Below are 17,880 nucleotides of genomic sequence, written 5' to 3'. Positions count from 1 at the left end.
TTTAGAAACTGCTAGTAGGTCAGCCTATTTGATGTAATATGTCCCTGATAAATTTCTAACAGGAATGTTGGAATCATGAAATGCCTGTTAGATTTTAATTAATGGAGGTGACTGAGTGGCAACATGAGGCCTATGCCATTGAGACAACAGTTTATTACGTACACTCACAAGAGAAGGGGACACACTGAGCAAGAGCAGGAGCTAGTGGAAAACTCAACCAAGGTCCATAAGGGTTATGTAGAAGGAAAGTCAACGGGGAGGGGCAAGGGGAACCATTTAAGTTTGGATCATTTGAATAATTTCAGAGACCTTAGGGCAGTGGTTCTCAACCTGTGGGTCACAACCCTTTTGGGGGTCAAATGACCCTTTCACAGGGGTCACCTAAGACTATCGGAAAACAGATATCTATATTACAATTCATACCAAAATTATACTTTATAAAGTAGCAATGAAAATAATTTTATGGTTGGGGGGGGTCATCACAACTTGAGGAACTGTATTAAGGGGTCACAGCACTAGGAAGGTTGAGAGTCACTGCCTTAAGAGCACAGGGGCTATTCATAACTATCTGGTTCTGAGCTGATGTAGGTCAAGGGAAATGCTGGTTTGATGTGTGTATTGGCCAGTTTGCCCTCACTGTTACAAAATACCTGAGCCTTGTAGAAAGGGTTGTGAGTTCGATGCTTTATGGCTAAGTGCTCCACAGACACTTGTTTTCTGTGCTTTAACTCTGGCCTGAATTTTATGAACAACCAGTTATATTCCTTGTTTGCTTCACTAATGAGGGTCATTGGGCTCTTAACCATGGAGCCATCTTTTTGGTTCCTTTTGTTTTATTTTCTGAGATTACAACAGAATTTGCTGAGAATGGCTATACAGATGTTACTCGAAATAGGGGATCTGGAGAGGTGGTTCAGTTGGTTAAGCGCACTTGCTGCTCTTATAGAGGGCCCAGCTTCTATTCTCTCCCACGTGCTGGCTCACAACCATCTGTGACATAATATACATATAATTAACCATATAATGTCCTCTTCTTACCTCTATGGGCACCAGGCACGTTTGTTGTGCACAGATGTACATGCAGACAAAACCCTCATACTCATAAAATGTAAAAGTCTAAAGATGGCGCATCTGGCTTAAACTACCCCTACAAGCATGTCAATTGCCACGATCTATATTCTGTGCAGCTAAACCCATGACATCCCAGACATTCCAGAGCTCCAAATTAGCTACTTTTGTGATGATCTTAATGGTTCTGAATATACTTTTGTGGGTTTTTTTTTTTTTAGCAGACTTAAACATCTCAGTTGACTGCAGCTTTGATCACGGGGTCTGTGATTGGAAACAGGATAGAGAAGATGATTTGGACTGGAATCCTGCTGGTCGAGACAATGGTAATTAAATCTCACTGCTACATGTTCTAGGAGAGGTAGAGAGAAGGCTGTTGCTACTATAGGGTTATTCCTGTCACTGCTGAGATCATGGCTGTTTGTCATCTTTGGGAACCTTTGACCTTCTGAGGTGGCCTCTGATGAATGAGTAACTGGTGTAGCATCTATTTCCTCTTCACCCCTATCTTATGACCCAGGAAATGTGTCCCAGCATCCCTCTTTTATATTTACCCTCTTCTAAGAGAGCAAGAGGGAGATGGGAAAGAGAGGAAGGTGGGGGTGTCTCTGAGATCTCCCTTTTCCCCCAGTTAACCAACCACAGTCCTCTGTAGATTTTATGTTGTGTTTTGATAGGAAGCAAATCTTTAAAGATAATAGGACCTCTGTCTACACTGGAGCTATAGTAGAGTCACCTCTCAAAGGATCAAAACCATGATGAGTATCAAGTTAATAACCTAAACTCCAAGACTCAGCTTCCCTTTGGGTTACCTAAGAAATCTTTGTTGACCACCTGGCCTTGGATTGTTCTCACCATTAGCGCTGCGCCATGAACTTCCTGCCTTTTGTAGTGTCTGCTTCAGACCTACTGACAGGCCCTGGCTTCCCCTTGGATGACGTATTTGACTTGCAGACACAATGTGGAACACATATGGAATCTTGCTCTCCTGAAAGCTGGCCATATAACTGCAACAACTGTTAAACAGCTCCGAGTTCCGTTCCTCACTAGTATAATCGTATTTCTTTGGGGGTGTACAGGCTCAGCCTTGGGTTAAAAGATCCTTTCTTAGGACAAATTCCTTCTGAAGATATTTCATTGCAAGCCCATACCTGCAGCCAGAAAGCTTTGCTATCCTGTACCAAGAATTCCTGTTAGAGCCTGTAATTGGGGTAGAAGGAATATATATCCCACACAGCAATTGTTCTGGTGGGCCAGCCATAAAGAATCAAGGCAATGGACAACTTTAAGAAGAGATAATACATCTTTGGAGAAACTGTCTCGATAACTAACATGAGTTCCTCCTTTCTACCATCATGTGAATGCAGACATTGGCGCCGCCAGAGCTATAGTGCATGGGGAGTCCCAGACTGACAGCTCACCTAGTCAGCACTGCCTTGCATTGAATTCTCATCCGTGAGAAGTCTTCTATTTGCAAACACCCAATTTGCAAATGACCCGCCCCCCAGCTTCTCAGCATCTGAGGCACTCACATCACACCTTCTCTCTTCCAACATGTCCATCAGTTCTCAAGACGGTCTTGTCTTCCCCTATAGAGATAAATGTAGATGAGAAAAAAAAATGGAATGAGCTGATAGTATTGGAGGCTTCAAGGAAGGATGAAAGCTGGAAGGCAAGCCTTTAGCTGGGATTAAAGAGGTCACAGAAGCAAGAGTATAGCTGATAGAGTAACTGGATAAAGTACAGGATGCCTTCATTTGACATAGACTTGTTAGCAGTCTTAAACATACGGTTTACTTGAAATTTAAACTCCACTGGGCATCCTGGAGTTTAACTTGATGAATGCTCAGATTGGCTTCACTTTCTTCTTTTTATCCAATCCTGGACTCAACCCAGGGAATGGTGCTGCCTCCATTCTGAGTGGATTTTCTCACCTCCATTTAAATTTAGATAATCCCACGTAGACATTCCAGAGGCTAATCTACTCTAGACAATCTCTCACAGACGTGCCCAGAGGCTTGTCTCCTAGGTGACTCCAGAGCCTGTTGGACTGACAATCAATATTAGCCATTGCGGTTACAATGGTTACAGACTCTGGTGCAGCTGTTGTAGAAATAATATACCATCCCAGTGAGAAATCAGTGCTCACACACGCAGATTAATAAAAAATAAGACCCTTAGCACATGTCTGGCTCTGGCTGATTCCCAAAGAGAAGCTGGTCTTGAATAGCATAGTTTGCTAATTTATGTGCACCTTAGGCTACCATTCCACATATGCTGTCATCCTTAGTCTCTTTCAGGTCCCAGCCTCAGGTTACACTTTAAATAATTTAAACAGAGCCAGAGAAACAGGAGAATGCAAGTCTGGCCACTTAGGTAGATTTACAGAAAAGATTTCGTATATGGCCAGAAATATTTTAAGTATGTCAGCATTCTCCTTTTCCAAATAGTTGTTATCAAGGGTCATTTTGCCCACCTAGCAGAACTATGCTTTTGCTAGGGAAGAGGACCCACCAGTGTCTAGATCCAGTGAAGACTAAGGCAGCATCAGTCAGGGTCCTGCAAGCATCTCCAGAAGTTATACCAGAATACTACACACCATCCCCAGTGTCTTCCTCCCAACAACTTTGGGAATTCTTTTTTGAATTATTTCTTCAGACCTTGCTGTGTAAGAGTTATTTTAGCCGAGTCTGGGGAAATGGCTCAGGGATTAAGAGCACTGGTGTTCTTCCAGAGGACCTGGGTTCAATTCCCAGCAACTACATGGCAGTTCACAACCATCTGTAACTCCAGTTCCATGTAATTCAATGTCCTCTCCTCATTCCTTAGGTCACCAGGCACGTACATGTACAAATATAGATGTAGACAAAACACCCATATGCATAAAATAATAATTCTTTTTTTGTGGTTTTTCAAGACAGGGTTTCTCTGTGGTTTTGGAGCCTATCCTGGAACTAACTCTTATAGACCAGGCTGGTCTCGAACTCACAGAGATCCGCCTGCCTCTGCCTCCCGAGTGCTGGGATTAAAGGCGTGTGCCACCACCGCCCGGCAAAATAATATTTCTTAAAGAGTTGCTTTAGATTCACCAAAGTCACAATGAAAAGAATAGAGATAGACAGAAAGTCCACTTCCCCAGGTTACAAGGTACTTAGAAGTCCCGCAAACATAGAAGAAAATATATGGTTGAGCCTCAAGAAGCCATTAGGACAATATAGGTCAAGTATATTTTTATGAGTCATTTCTCTCTGGATCCGCCTAAGTAGCTGGACATCATACCTGTGATGGTTAAAATTGTCAGCTTGACAGGATCTAACATCACCTAAGAGACAAACACACCTACGAAAGATTATCTAGAGTAGATTAGCCTCTGGAATGTATATGTGGGGTTATCTAGCTTTAAAATGAGATGGAAAAATCCACTTAGAATGGAGGCAGCACCATTCCCTGGGCTGGGATTCAGGACTGGATAAAAAGGAGAATGCGAGCTGACCGTGAGTGTTCATCATTGTCTACTTCCTGACGGTGGATGCGATGTGACTGGCTGCCTTAAACTCCTGCTGCCATGACCTCCTCCTCCACCACCACCACACCACACACACACACACACACACACACACACACCGTGGGCCATATCCTTGAACTGTGAGCCAAAACAAATCCTTCCTTAAGTTGCTTTTATTAGAGTGCTTTGTATCAGTAACAACACAAGTCACTAATCCCTACCTATCCTTGATTCCGTGGAAAATGCATTGAGATTCAAATACTAAAAGTGGAAATGTTCTGGAACTCATTAGCTGCAAATTACCTTCAGGGGCTAAGTGACCATTCCATTATATTCTTATTTGCTTGTGAATGTGGAAAATTCCTCAGCTTTCTGACCCTTAGAGCTCTTCTCTGTATAGGAAAAGATTTTAACTCTCTAGTCCATAGGACTCACTTTTGCATGACTGTTCCATTCGAATGGAAAGGACTTCAGCATGTCCTATGGGAGACTGTTGTTCATTTTTCTAGCTTGTTTATGTAGTAGAGTTAGACCCCTTCTCACGGTCTTTTGCTCTCTTAAAGCTATTGGTTACTATATGGCCGTCCCGGCACTGGCGGGGCACAAGAAGGATATTGGCCGACTGAAACTTCTCCTCCCCAACCTGACACCCCAAAGCAAGTTCTGCTTGCTCTTTGATTACCGGCTGGCCGGAGACAAAGTAGGAAAACTTCGAGTGTTCGTGAAAAATAGCAACAATGCCCTGGCATGGGAAGAGACGAAAAATGAGGACGAGAGATGGAAGACAGGGAAAATCCAGCTGTACCAAGGGATTGATACTACTACCAAAAGTGTAAGTGGAGAAGGAATCCCATAGTTCCATTTTTCCTTTTTCAGTGATTCAACAAAGTATTTGCTGGTGTCGCTAGGTCTCAGGAGTACAAAGATAGGCCTGACTAATGAGGGTACTTGTTCAGTTCTTCCCAAAGAACCTATTGGTGTGTCTGGCCCTTCTAAGTTACATGCCAAGCAGGCTATGCATGCTTGGATAAGTTAAAAACAAATAAGCAAGCAAGAAAAGGGTTTCTCGTTCATTCTATGGAACTTAGCTCAATAAGTTGCAGCCAGAATATGATTATTTTAAGGTTATTTTAACTGAACTGAGGGGGTGGCTGTTGGGGAATTCCCACTCTTGGCGGGGGGGGGGATGATCTTTTAGGAGGTGTAATAGAACTGATAAAGGCTGTTACAAACTTCAGTTGTGGTTTATATACATTAAAGTCAGCAAGAAGTAAATGGGGCCGGGCGGTGGTGGCGCACGCCTTTAATCCCAGCACTCGGGAGGCAGAGGCAGGTGGATCTCTGTGAGTTCGAGACCAGCCTGGTCTACAGAGCTAGTTCCAGGACAGGCTCCAAAGCCACAGAGAAACCCTGTCTCGAAAAAAAACAAAAACAAAAACAAGAAGTAAATGGGATGTAAGCACAGGGGTCAGGAAGGACCAGACAGAAGCTTGTAGCTTTCTCTGCCCAGTAAACAAACCCCTGAGCAGATCTTAACTCTCCCAACATCCACATATGACAAATGACAGAACTCACAAAGTACTGCACATCAGGGAAGCTCACCAGGCCTTGGCATCCAATGGTGTGTGTGTGTGTGTGTGTGTGTGTGTGTGTGTGTGTGTGTACATGTCTGTATGTTAATGTGAAAGCCACAGAACAGCCAACTCAGGTATGTTCCTTGGGCCCTGTACACCTCGTTTCTTTTAGACAGGTCTTGAACTTGTCAAGTCTGACAAAGTAGCTGACCAGCAAGCCTGGGGGATTGACCTGCCTGTTTTCTCAACACTGGAATTACAAGTGCACATCACTACACAGGGCTTTTTCAAATGAGTTCTGGGGACTGAACTCAGGCCATATGCTTTCAAGGCGAGCACTTTATCACTGAGCTAGCTCTCCAAGCTCTCAAAGTTGCTAATGTGGACCAGTCTGCCCGCAGGATTGCTGGCATGTCTGACCTTAGCTATTCACTCTTCAGCATTTCCAGACGCTACACTGATATCATATAATCCAAGGACCCCATCATAAATCACATTCTGAGCATAAACCGTCTGGCTTGGCGAAAGGTTACAGGTAAACAAAAATACTTTTAACCAAGCAGTTTCAAGTGCTTAGAAGCTGACTCTCAGTAAGTAGTCAAGGACAAAACTCTTTCAAATGTTCAGGTTTTGGGTAACTCAGACCTGCTGAGTTAATCTTTTACTGTAGAAGTAGGCTTAATAAAGGAAAAGGCAACTGCTCAAAGAGGAAGCTGCTTCATGAACTTGATAAAGAACAAATAGGATAAAATGATCAAGAGGTTACTGAGTTTGGAGGGCCTTGGCAAGAGCTGGTTCTTGAGAGAGAAAGGTCAAAAATCACACAGGAGAAGAACAGACAGGGGCTAGGGTGTAGCTCAGTTGGTAGAATGAGTGCCTAGCATGCACAAAACCCTGTGTTTAGTCCCTGGCACTGTATAAACCAGGCCTGGTGGGGCCTGCCAGCAACTCCAGTACTCAGAGGTGGACACAGGAGGAGTGGTAGTTCAAGGTCATCCTTGGCTGCATAACAAACACCTATTCTTACGCGCAAACACACACTCAAAAGTAAACAAAGATTTTTTTCCTTAAATGTAAATTCCAAAAGTTTCCTGCTCCGAATTACAGAGCAGGACTTTTTATTTTTTTCAAAACAGGGTTGCTCTGTGTAATAGCCCTGGCTGATCTGGAACTCACCGTGTAGATTAGGCTGTTCTCAAACTCACAGAGATCCTCCTGCTTCTGAGGGCTGGAATTAAAGGCGGGTGACACCACTACCAGACACGGGACTTTGAGAAATCCTCCAGAGTTAGCTGTGACCCTTGTCTTCTCTAAACAGAACCCTCACTGTGAGTTGACATGTGGAAACATATTGCTTATATAGCCAAGATACTGCTATGCAATCAATATGAAAGGCAATTTCTATACAGTAGAGACACAAGTTTAGTCTGTGCTAACAGCTGTTCAATAGTCCGATGCCATCATTGTTTTGAAGTAACCTTCTATTCTCTCTATATTACTAGGTCATTTTTGAAGCAGAACGTGGCAAAGGCAAGACTGGAGAAATTGCAGTGGATGGTGTCTTACTGGTGGCAGGCTTGTGTCCAGATGATTTTTTATCTGTCGAGGGCTAAATCCCACTGCCCTTCTTTATAACCTCTTTATATGTGGCTTTTTCTGCCATTTTTTCTGGGGTTTCTTCTTATATAACATCATAGGACTCTTCCATTTATAAATATAAGCTGAAAGTGTGTAATGTTCCAACAGAAATACCGTAAGATTTCTTTCTTGTCTCAAACGTACTAAGACTTGCTTTCTATGTCGCACCACTGTGCCTTCCTTCTCCTGTGTTTCTGAATTCTCCACAGTATGTCATAAAATGTGGAAATGCCACCTCATTTCCCCCTACCTAGTAAATCTGTTTTTCCTATGTGAGCTTATGGATTCTTCTAAATTACATTTCTAGAATAACAGCAACAGGAAAAAATAGTACAGATAAATGGTTAGTTGTGGAGGCTGGAGAGATGGCCTAGTGGTTAAGAACACAGGCTTTTCTGGCAGAGGATCCAGGTTCAATTCTCAGCACCCAAATGGCAGCTCACAACCATCTGCAACTCCAGTTCCAGAAGATCCAGTGCCCCCTTCTGACCTCCATGAAAACCTACATGTGTGTGGTACACATGGGTACACTTTGGCCCATACACATAAAATAATAAAGTAAATCATTTTTTAAAATGTTTAATTGTTTAACTTTTAAGGTGTTTCTTGGAAACAATGACATTAAACAGTTTTTTGGCTAAATGGCTCATTCTGCTCTTTTATAGTCAAACTTGCATATTTAATTTTTTATAATCATAACCAGTTAATCACCTTATGTCATAGGAAGATAAAAGGATATGTTAGTGATTCTATGTTTACTTATGTGTGTGATTCTGGAAAACATAACTTTGGTTCTTTTCTCTGTTCAGATACTTTGTATTCATAGAAACTGCTTAAAACGGGCTTAGGCGGCTTGCTGGAATGCTTGCCTTGGCATGCCCCAAATCCTGGGTCCAATCCTCTGTACCTCATAAGTTGGGAGTGGTGTTGCCTGCCTGTAATCCCAGCAGATCAGAAGTTTAAGGCCATTCTTGACTATACAGTATGTTTGATGCTAACCTGGGCTACAGGAGACCTTGTTCAATAGAGGAGTGAAGAAAGAGAGAGAAAGAGTGCTAAATCTGTCTTCCAGGAAGACACTGTATATTCTCCGAAGCTGTTCACTGTACACATATCCCTGAAAAGACAGTACAGGCAAAAAAAAACCCCACAGTACAATGCTTTTCTGCAAAGAGCACCAGACACTCATACAGATTAGCCACCTACCATTAGACTCATATGTAGTCCAAGTTTTAACTCTTTTGGGTTTTTTGAGGGGTCCACCACTCAGTTCCCAAATAAATCACACATGGAGGCTTAGTCTTAGTTATGATTGCCTGACCTTAGTTTGGCTTGTTTCTTGCCAGCTTTTCTTAATCTTAAATTATGGGCTTTTATCTTTCTAACTTCTGTATATCTTACTTTCCTTCTTACTCAGTGGCTGGCTGGGTGGCTGGACCCTGGAGTCCTCCTCTCGTTCTCTTGCTCCTTGTTCTCCCCGTTCTCAGTTCTTCTATCTGTACTTACTCTCTGCCAGTCCCCCCTATCCTGGCTCCTGCCTCGCTAGTGGCCGTTCAGCTGTTTCTTAGGCCACCCAGGTGTAGACAGGCAGGGTAACACAGCTGCACAGAGTTAAACAAATGCAGCGGAAACAAAGGTCACACACCTGAAACTAATATTCCCCACCACTCATCACTCTCTGGAATCTAGCCGATGAATATGACAGCTAGAGGAACACCGGCTCCTTCCCACTCCAGGACACTGAAAACAAGGCTTGCGCTCCTGGGAGAGGGCTCGCTTTCTCTGAGGGAAGATGAACAGACCTTCCTGGAACTCAGGCCTGCTGTTTAAAGTCTGTGCCAGTCGGATTCTAAAACAGTACTTAGGTGATTTAACTTCTTCAAAATGAAACACATATGAAGTGAAGGCATTTACAATTTCCGGAACACTCGCGAACATGTTATCATGTTATAATTTGTTACTATGCTTCACAGGCTTTTTTTTAACAAATGGTCTTGCATTTTAGAATACTAAAGAGTCTGGGGGAAATTTACAGGCTGAATTGAATAATGACTACTTAGCATCATTTCACATAAATGCTTTCAGCCTGACACTATTAATTCTGCCCCAAGACAGAATAGAAGCAAAGATAGTGAATAGCAAGATACATGTCTGTTTTAAAAAACTGGCTTTTATTGAGCGTTCATAAATTTCTCTCAATTCGTTGGTATTAGGTAGTGGAGTGTTATTTAATTGCTTCTTTCCATTATAGGGATTGAACCTAGGTCCTTGCTTCTTCTGAACAAGTGCACCGCCACTCCCGAACCCCAGTATAAAGGTTCCACGTGAGATTAAGTCCTTTGACAAATCTGAGGCTTTCTCGTGCTTAGACTGTATAATATCTAAATTGCCGGCAGAGGCTGGGATGTGGCTCAACTGCTAGAGTTCTACTTAGCATGCATAAAGTCCTAAATTCAATCTTCAGCAGTGGATAAAATCAGCACACCTGTAATCCCGGGATAGGAGAAGAGGCAGGAAGATCAGGAAGATCAGAAATTCAAGGTTGCCAGGTGGTGGTGGTACACACCTTTATTCCCAGTACTCGGAGGCGTGGGCAGACAGACCTCAGTGAGTTCAAGGCCAGACTGGTCTACAAGAGCTAATTCCAGCACAGGCTCCAAAGCTACCGAGAGAGAGAGAGAGAGAGAGAGAGAGAGAGAGAGAGAGAGAGAGAGAGAGAGAGAGAGAGAAGTTCAAGGTCATCCTTAGCTACACAGCACATTTGAAACCAGCCTGGGCTACAAATGAGATCCTGTTTAGAAAATACAAATAAAACCAACCGGCCTGGTGGTGCACAGCTTTAATCCCAGAAGTGGGGAGGCAGAGGTAGGGGGATCTCTGTGAGTTTGAGGCCAGCTCTGGTCTACTGAGCAAGTTCCAGGACAGCCAAGGCTGTTTCAAAGAGAAACCCTGTCTCAAAAAACAAAACAAAACAAATAAAAAGTGCCAACATAAAACTGTATTCAACCACCTTTCTCTTCAGTTCAGACAGACCATGATCACAAATGCCAAAAAGTTGTGTTCTCTCCCCATCCAAAATACCCTGTGCTGTGTAGATGCCGCTGTATTCTTTCTGATCATAAAATGGTATGTTATCATGGACTTTGGCATTGTTCAGAGCCTGGCAGGTTTGTTTTTTACAAATTTATAAATAAGATTTCATTTTCCAGTGGAAGATGAGAGCTTAGATTTGGAGTGGCTGTTTACAAGCATTTTGGAATTATGTTCTTGACATAATGAGGCTTCAGAAAATTCTAGCCTTAACAACTTACGACATGGGAGATGGATAGTGTGGTGGTGAGGATGTGGCCTAGAATGAAGGACTTCCCTGAAGCTGGCTTAAAATAGCAAAGTTACAAGCCAGAGCCAGAGACTTCTGGGGGTCCGAACGTGAATCTGGGACCTTCAAGGAAGTAGACCTAAGCCAGGACCCTGGTGGGTCTGAGCATGAGTCTAGGACCTCCCAGGAACTAGGCCTGAACCAGGACCTCTGCCAGTCTGGGCATGAGTGAACCTGGGACCTCCAAGGGAATAGGCAGGAACCATAAATCTTGGCAGGGCCAGACTTCAGTCTGGGTCCTCAGAGGGAGTAGGCCTGAGCCAGGACCTCTGTAGGTCCAGGCATTGGTCTGGGACATCAAAGGGAATAGGTAGGAACCTGGAACCTCTGCGGGTCGGAGTGTGCTGGGACCTCTGAGGGAGTACGAAGGTCCTCTGCGGGTCTGGGCACACCCGAGTCTGGGACCTCCAAGGCAGTGAACTGGTGCCAGAAACCTTTCCACGTCCAACTCCAACCCAGGGACTTCTGCAAGAGGGAATCCAGACCGGGATTTACAGATACAGGTAAAAGCCAGTAACTTAGGCCACATTTGCCCCAAGGCAAGGAACTCCACCTGGGGCAACAAATTCCACAGGAGTAGCTAGGAAGGAGCTACCAGGGAACAGAAAGGGCCTGAGGAAACAAGCTCACTCCGGAGAAGAAGCCAGGAGCAAATCCAGTCCCGGAAGCCAACCCAGTCCTGGGACTCTGACGCATTAGTGTCAATCTCTGGATCGAGCCAGCTATCTGACCCAGAGTTAGTGATCTCTACCAGAATGGGAATGGAACAGAACCTAGGACAGAGAACAAATAGCTCCACCAGGAACAAATCCAGCCCCAGAAGCCAACCCAGTCCCAGGACACTGGCAGATCAGGATTGAGGCAGTGACCAGATCCAGAGTCAGCCATCTCCACCAGAACAGGTTCAACTCCAAGCCAGGGACTTCTGCAGGAGGGATCCAGATGAGGATTTACAGAAACGGGGCAAAACTGGCAACCAAGGCCAAACAAAGTAGACCTGAAACAGCAAACTCCAAGGGAGCACAGCAAAGCACAGGAGCACTGAGCTATCTCTAGGAACAGGAGTAACCAACGGGGTAACTAGAACTGTGACACTGACCGTACCATGATGAACAGCCATCTGAGCTTTGGATTCACTGGAACCTAGAAGATGATTCAACAGAATCTCAGACAGCCCCAACCACACCTATTAGAGGAAAAGACGAGTAGAAAAGGTAAGATCACATGCTACACCACAAAGAGCAACACAACACCAGTAAAACCTAAAGACCCTACAAAAGCAAGACCTGAACAACCAAATATGGATGAACCAGAAGAAAATGATCTAAAAAATAACTTCAAGAGAATGTTTGAAATTCTTAAAGATGAAATGAGAAATTCCCTTAAAATATTGAAAAAAAGATAAACAGAAAATTGAAAGATATCAGGAATTGGCTTAAAGAAAACCAAGAAAAAGAAATCAAACAAAAACAAGAAACTATACAGAACTTGAAAACTGAAATAGAAACAATTAAAAAAAACCACAAGCCGAAGGAGTTATAGAAACAGAAATTATGAGAAAAAGATAAGGAACCACAGATGCAAGCATGAACAGCAGAATACAAGAAATGGAAGAGAGACTCTCAAGTGCTGAAGATACAATAGAGGAAATAGACTCATCGGTTAAAAAAAAAAACATTAAATCTCACAAAAGCTTAACCCAAAAATCCAGGAAATATGGGACACAATGAAAAGGTCAAGTAATAGGTATAGAAGAAGGAGAAGTTCAACTCAAAGGCACAGAAAATTTATTTAACAAAATCATAGAAGAAAACTTTCCCTACCTAAAGAAAGATATGCCTGTGAAGATACAAGAATCTTACAGAACACCAAATAGATTGAATCCAAAAAGAAGTCCTCTTGCCACATCATAATCAAAACACTAAACATACAGAGTAAAGAAAGAATATTCAAAGCTGCAAAGGAAAAAGGCCAAGTAACATATAAAGTTAGACCTAACAGAATTACACTTGACTGCTGACATAACTGGATATCAACCTGTAGAATAATGAAAATAGACCCATATCTATCACCATGCACAAAACTCAAATCCAAATGGATCAAAGACCTCAACATAAAGCCAGCCACACTGAACCTTATAGAAGAGAAAGTGCGAAATAAAATTGAACGCATTGGCACAGGAAACCACTTCCTAAATATAATCCCAGCAGCACAGACACTGAGAGAAACAATTAATAAATGGGACCTCCTGAAACTTCTGTAAAGCAAAGGACATGATTAACAAGACAAAACGACAGCCTACAGAACGGGAAAAGATCTTCACTAACCCCACATCAGACAGAGGTCTGATCTCCAAAATATACAAAGAACTCAAGAAATTGGACACCAAAAGATCACATAATCCAATAAAAAAAATGGAGTACATACTTAAACAGAGAACTCTCAACAGAGAAATCTAAAATGGCTGAAAGACGCTTAAGGAAATGTTCAACATCCTTAGTCATCAGAGAAATGCAAATCCAAACAACTCTGAGATTCCATCTTACACCTGTAAGAACGGCCAAGATCAAAAACACTGATGACAACTTATGCTGGAGAGGTTTTGGGAAAAAGGGAACATTTCTGCACTGCTGGTGGGAATGCAAGCTGGTACAACCCCTTTGGATGTCAGTGTGGCAATTTCTCAGAAAATTAGGAAACAGTCTTCCTCAAGACCCAGTAATACCACTTTTGGGTATATATCCAAAGGATGCTCAACTGTGCCACAAGGACATGTGCTCAACTATGCTCATAGCAGGTTTGTTTGTCATAGCCAGAACCTGGAAACAACCTAAATGTTCCTCTATCAAAGAATGGATAAGAAAAATGTGGTACATTTATACAATGGAGTACTACACAGCAGAAAAAAATAACGACAACTTGATTTTGCAGGAAAATGGACAGAGCAAAAAACATTATTTTGAGTGTGGTAACCCAGATACAGAAAGACAATTATCACATGTTCTTACTCATAGATGGTTTTTAAACATAAAGCAAAGAAAGCCAGCCTACAAACCACAATCCCAGAGTACTTAGACAACAATGAGGACACTAAGAGAGACTTACATAGATCTAATCTACATGGGAAGTAGAAAGTAGAAAAAAGACAATATCTCCTGAGTAAACTGGGAGCATGGGGACCTTGGGGGAGGGTTGAAGGAGGGAGGGGAGAGGCAGGGAGGAGAGCAGAGAAAAATGTAGAACTCAATAAATATCAATAAAAAAGAACAAAAAATAAAATAACAGTAAGGGCATGACAAAAAGATAACAAAGTTACAAGTGAAAAGTCAAAGAAAAATAATTCTCTCATGTATATACCTTTAGCCAATTTGGGAACATCATATAAGGATTTCTTTTCCATTTCTAGGCTAATGTTTCCTCCATTTGTCATAGAATCTCCTACTCTGGGTTCATGTCCCACAGCATGAAGGGTCCTGGATTAAATATGACCCAGTAAGAAATAGTTACTTCTTCCCTTTCCGCAACTTTTTTGGAGAGCCTGCATACTGATTTCACTGACTGTGTGGCTCAAACCTCATTTGAATTCACCTTTTTCTGGAACAAAGGCCATACCGATGTGGCGCTGTGAACTTGTATTTATGCACCGTTTATGCTCCCCCCGCCAAACAGTGTTAACAAATCTGAATTCTATCACAGTAGAAATGCATAGCAGCAGCACCAGTTGGTCATAGCCCCAGTGGACAGCTTGCGCAGCCAGAATGCCCATCATGAGCAGAATGGATAAACTGCTGTCGTCGTCCCATGAAATGCTATGAAGCCATGAGAACGAACAGCGAGCACAATGCTGCTCACACCAACCCAGGTCGACCTTTCAAACAGAGCACCCAACTGGATGTCATGTCACACTTTAAATCCCAACACTCGGGTGGCAGAGGCAGGCAGATCTCCAAGTACAAGGCCAGCTGGGTAGAATACGTGACATGTTCCAGGCTAGCCAGGGCTCTATAATGAGACCCTGCCTCAAAAACAGTAATAATAAAATAAAAATAAATTTCAAAAGGCAGCACACATCAAGTGCAGTCAGAAAGTGTGTTCTATGCTTTATAAGTTGTAGAAGGGTCAAAGCCAGGCAAAATTAATCAATGGAAGAGGAATTGGGGTTTACCATTGTGGGAAGGTGCTGGAAGGGACCACCAGGGAAACTTGAAGAAAACAAGTAACTCTAGTGTTTGAGGGGTGTGTGGGATGTGTGTATGTATGTATGTTTCTATATTTGTGCATGTATACGTGATTTCTGCTTCTGAGTGGGCATGTTCAGTATGTGAAAAGTATTGAACAGTTCACTTAATGGCTCATGCATTGACTTTTCTATGTATGTAATATAATACATCAGTAGAAATTGCTTTTAGAAACGAAAGTTTTCTGCTCCCAACCCAACCCCTGTCAAAATGTCATGTATGTGCAATTTTGTTCCATGATTGAAATACCTGGAGTGAATCCACATTTCAACGCCAGGCAGGTTGCGACTCCAGTTACACGCAGATTCATATATAATCCAGCAACCAACAATTTACATTGGGAATGTGTCCCCAGGTCCCCCACCAGTGGGCCCTGGACATCACCTGGCTACTTAATCGGGAATGCCAGTGTAATACCAAGAGGAACTTGAGGCCCAGGGAAATAATCCCACTGATAGGAATCTAGAGCTCTCATCTGCTCCCTATCTATTGGTCTTGCTGAGAAGTGTTTTGAGTCCCTTTTGTATTCTGTTTTCCCTTCTAAAATTTCCTGTAAACACACAAGGGACTGAGGCAGGAGGATCAGAAGTTCAAAGTTAGTCTCGCCACCTAGCAAATTCAAGGCCAGCCTGAGCTACAGGACACTGACTCAAAAAGCTAAAGGGGAACCAGTCTATGCCTTTAATCCCAGCAGAGGCAGGGATTAAAGACAGGTAAATTTACGGCCAGCCTGGTCTACATAGTGAATTCCAGGGCAGTCAGGACTACACAGAGGGTCCCTGTCTCAAAAAAAAAAAAGCCAAGAGGTAAAGTAGGAGGGGGAGGGGGAGATAAAAGGAAGAGAAAAAAGTGTTTTCTCTCCCAAGATGAGTGTCAGTTATAGTCATACCGTTCTCCTGCTGAGAGCAGGACTCTGCATCCTGCAGCATTTGTGATCTTCTCTCAGAAGATTTCACTGCCGCACCCCCTGGTGGCAGTCTCTGTCCTAGCATGACGACCACCCAGCAGACGCCATCAGATGGGCATCTACATGCATATCTCTCTCTCTCTCTCTCTCTCTCTCTCTCTCTCTCTCTCTCTCTCTCTCTCTCTCTCTCTCTCTCTCTCTCTCTCTCTCTCTCTCTCTCTCTCTCACCATATGCCTCCCATTCCCTTTCGTGAACTTTTGCTTCTCTCTGGGTCCCAACCCCCTTCTAACCAGTCTTACAGATCTCTCATTCTCTCTCAGTTCAGCCTTACTTGTTCCATGTCGTGTTTGACTGGTCTCTGACAAGTGAAGAAGAGAAGAGCTTCAAGTGTAACTCCTCTTGAGTAATAGTTCATACAAGTAGCATCCAATGCCTTAATCCAAAGAGAAATTGCTGCTCCGTGGTAAACGTCAATATCTTCTTGTCCTGGAATCCCAGAGCCACACAATAAGGCTGCGTCAGTGTGGACTGGTAGCAAGCGACAGAAACAGACCCCAAGGAACTTACAGCAAGGACAGTAGTGCGTGCGCGCGTGTACGTGCGTGTGCGTGCGTGCGCGCGCGTGTGTGTGTGCACGCGTGTGTGGGTTTAGGCAGAGTGGGAGAAGCAGTACAATGAGCCGTTGTAGGAATGGCCTGCTAAGGAAGTCATCTTTGCCCCACGGTAATGTAACCTCCGCAGTACTCTGCTCAAAAGTCCAAATCCTCAAAGGGGGCTGGGGGTGGCTGGTGCTCAGTCATAGAATCCTTACCTAGCATACAAGTAACTTTATTCCAGCTCCAGTGCCAAATCAACTGGACATGGCGGTGCATGCCTGTAATCAGAGCACTTGGGTGGTGGAAAAAAAGAGAATAAGAAATTCAAGGTTATCCTCTGCTATGTATGGAGTTCAAGGCCAGCCTGGGCTACTTGGGATCCTGTTTCAAAAAGAAAAAGAAAAGTCACAGAAGGTGCTGTGGTCAGGGAGCTACCCCTGCCTAGGGTAAACAAGCACCCGAGAAGCCATTTACAAAGTGGGCAAGCTAGCTCTGCCCCATCAAAGTCCACCACCTAGATCCCATCATGCAAAAGCTGGAATTGAGACCTTGTCCATTCTAGCCAGAAGACCAGGCTGAGTGATTGCCTCACGACAAAGGAGATGCCACCTTCCGTTCTCTTCAGCAACAAGAAACCAGGTGGCCTTTGAATCTGCTTTCAAATGAAAAGCAGCAACCATAAGTGCTATCACAGAAGCCAAACAGTGCCGTTACTGTGCGTTAGTTTACTGTGGAGAAAATGAGGGCGAGCCGAGAAGCGCTCCTCTCACACGCTGTGAATCAGAACAGTACACTTCTGGCCAAACGTGTCTCCACAAAAGACTGCAGTGAACACAGCAATTCTTTATCTTTTTTTTTTCTTCCTGATGAAGGGACTGCCTGGCTCCAGGCGTGCGGTGAGGGCTATGGGTGAAACATACAGTTATCAGTCTGGGAGAAAGTACCATGAGGTTACATGGTTTAGAAAAAAGAAA

General features: G+C 43.4%; 1 protein-coding gene across 6 annotated transcripts in view; it reads left to right on the top strand.

Moving 5' to 3' along the window:
* Positions 1-8,424, top strand: part of Egfl6 (EGF like domain multiple 6) — a 58,631-nt gene extending 50,207 nt beyond the window's left edge. For 2 of the 6 annotated variants that reach the window (XM_075958119.1, XM_075958117.1), the window contains 3 exons: positions 1,290-1,394; positions 5,137-5,405; positions 7,650-8,424. In XM_075958119.1, coding sequence (XP_075814234.1) covers positions 1,290-1,394; positions 5,137-5,405; positions 7,650-7,760 — 485 coding nt within the window. In that variant the 3' untranslated portion in view covers positions 7,761-8,424. The remainder of the gene's footprint in view (positions 1-1,289; positions 1,395-5,136; positions 5,406-7,649) is intronic. The other 4 variants (XM_075958120.1, XM_075958118.1, XM_075958121.1 and 1 more) reach the window with 3 other exon arrangements.
* The last annotated feature ends 9,456 nt before the right edge of the window (positions 8,425-17,880 follow it).

The sequence above is a fragment of the Microtus pennsylvanicus genome, chromosome X (assembly GCF_037038515.1).
Source record: "Microtus pennsylvanicus isolate mMicPen1 chromosome X, mMicPen1.hap1, whole genome shotgun sequence".
Classification (NCBI taxonomy): domain Eukaryota; kingdom Metazoa; phylum Chordata; class Mammalia; order Rodentia; family Cricetidae; genus Microtus; species Microtus pennsylvanicus.
The sequence above is the reverse complement of the archived record's forward strand: the minus strand, read 5'-3'. Positions and strand labels throughout refer to the sequence as shown.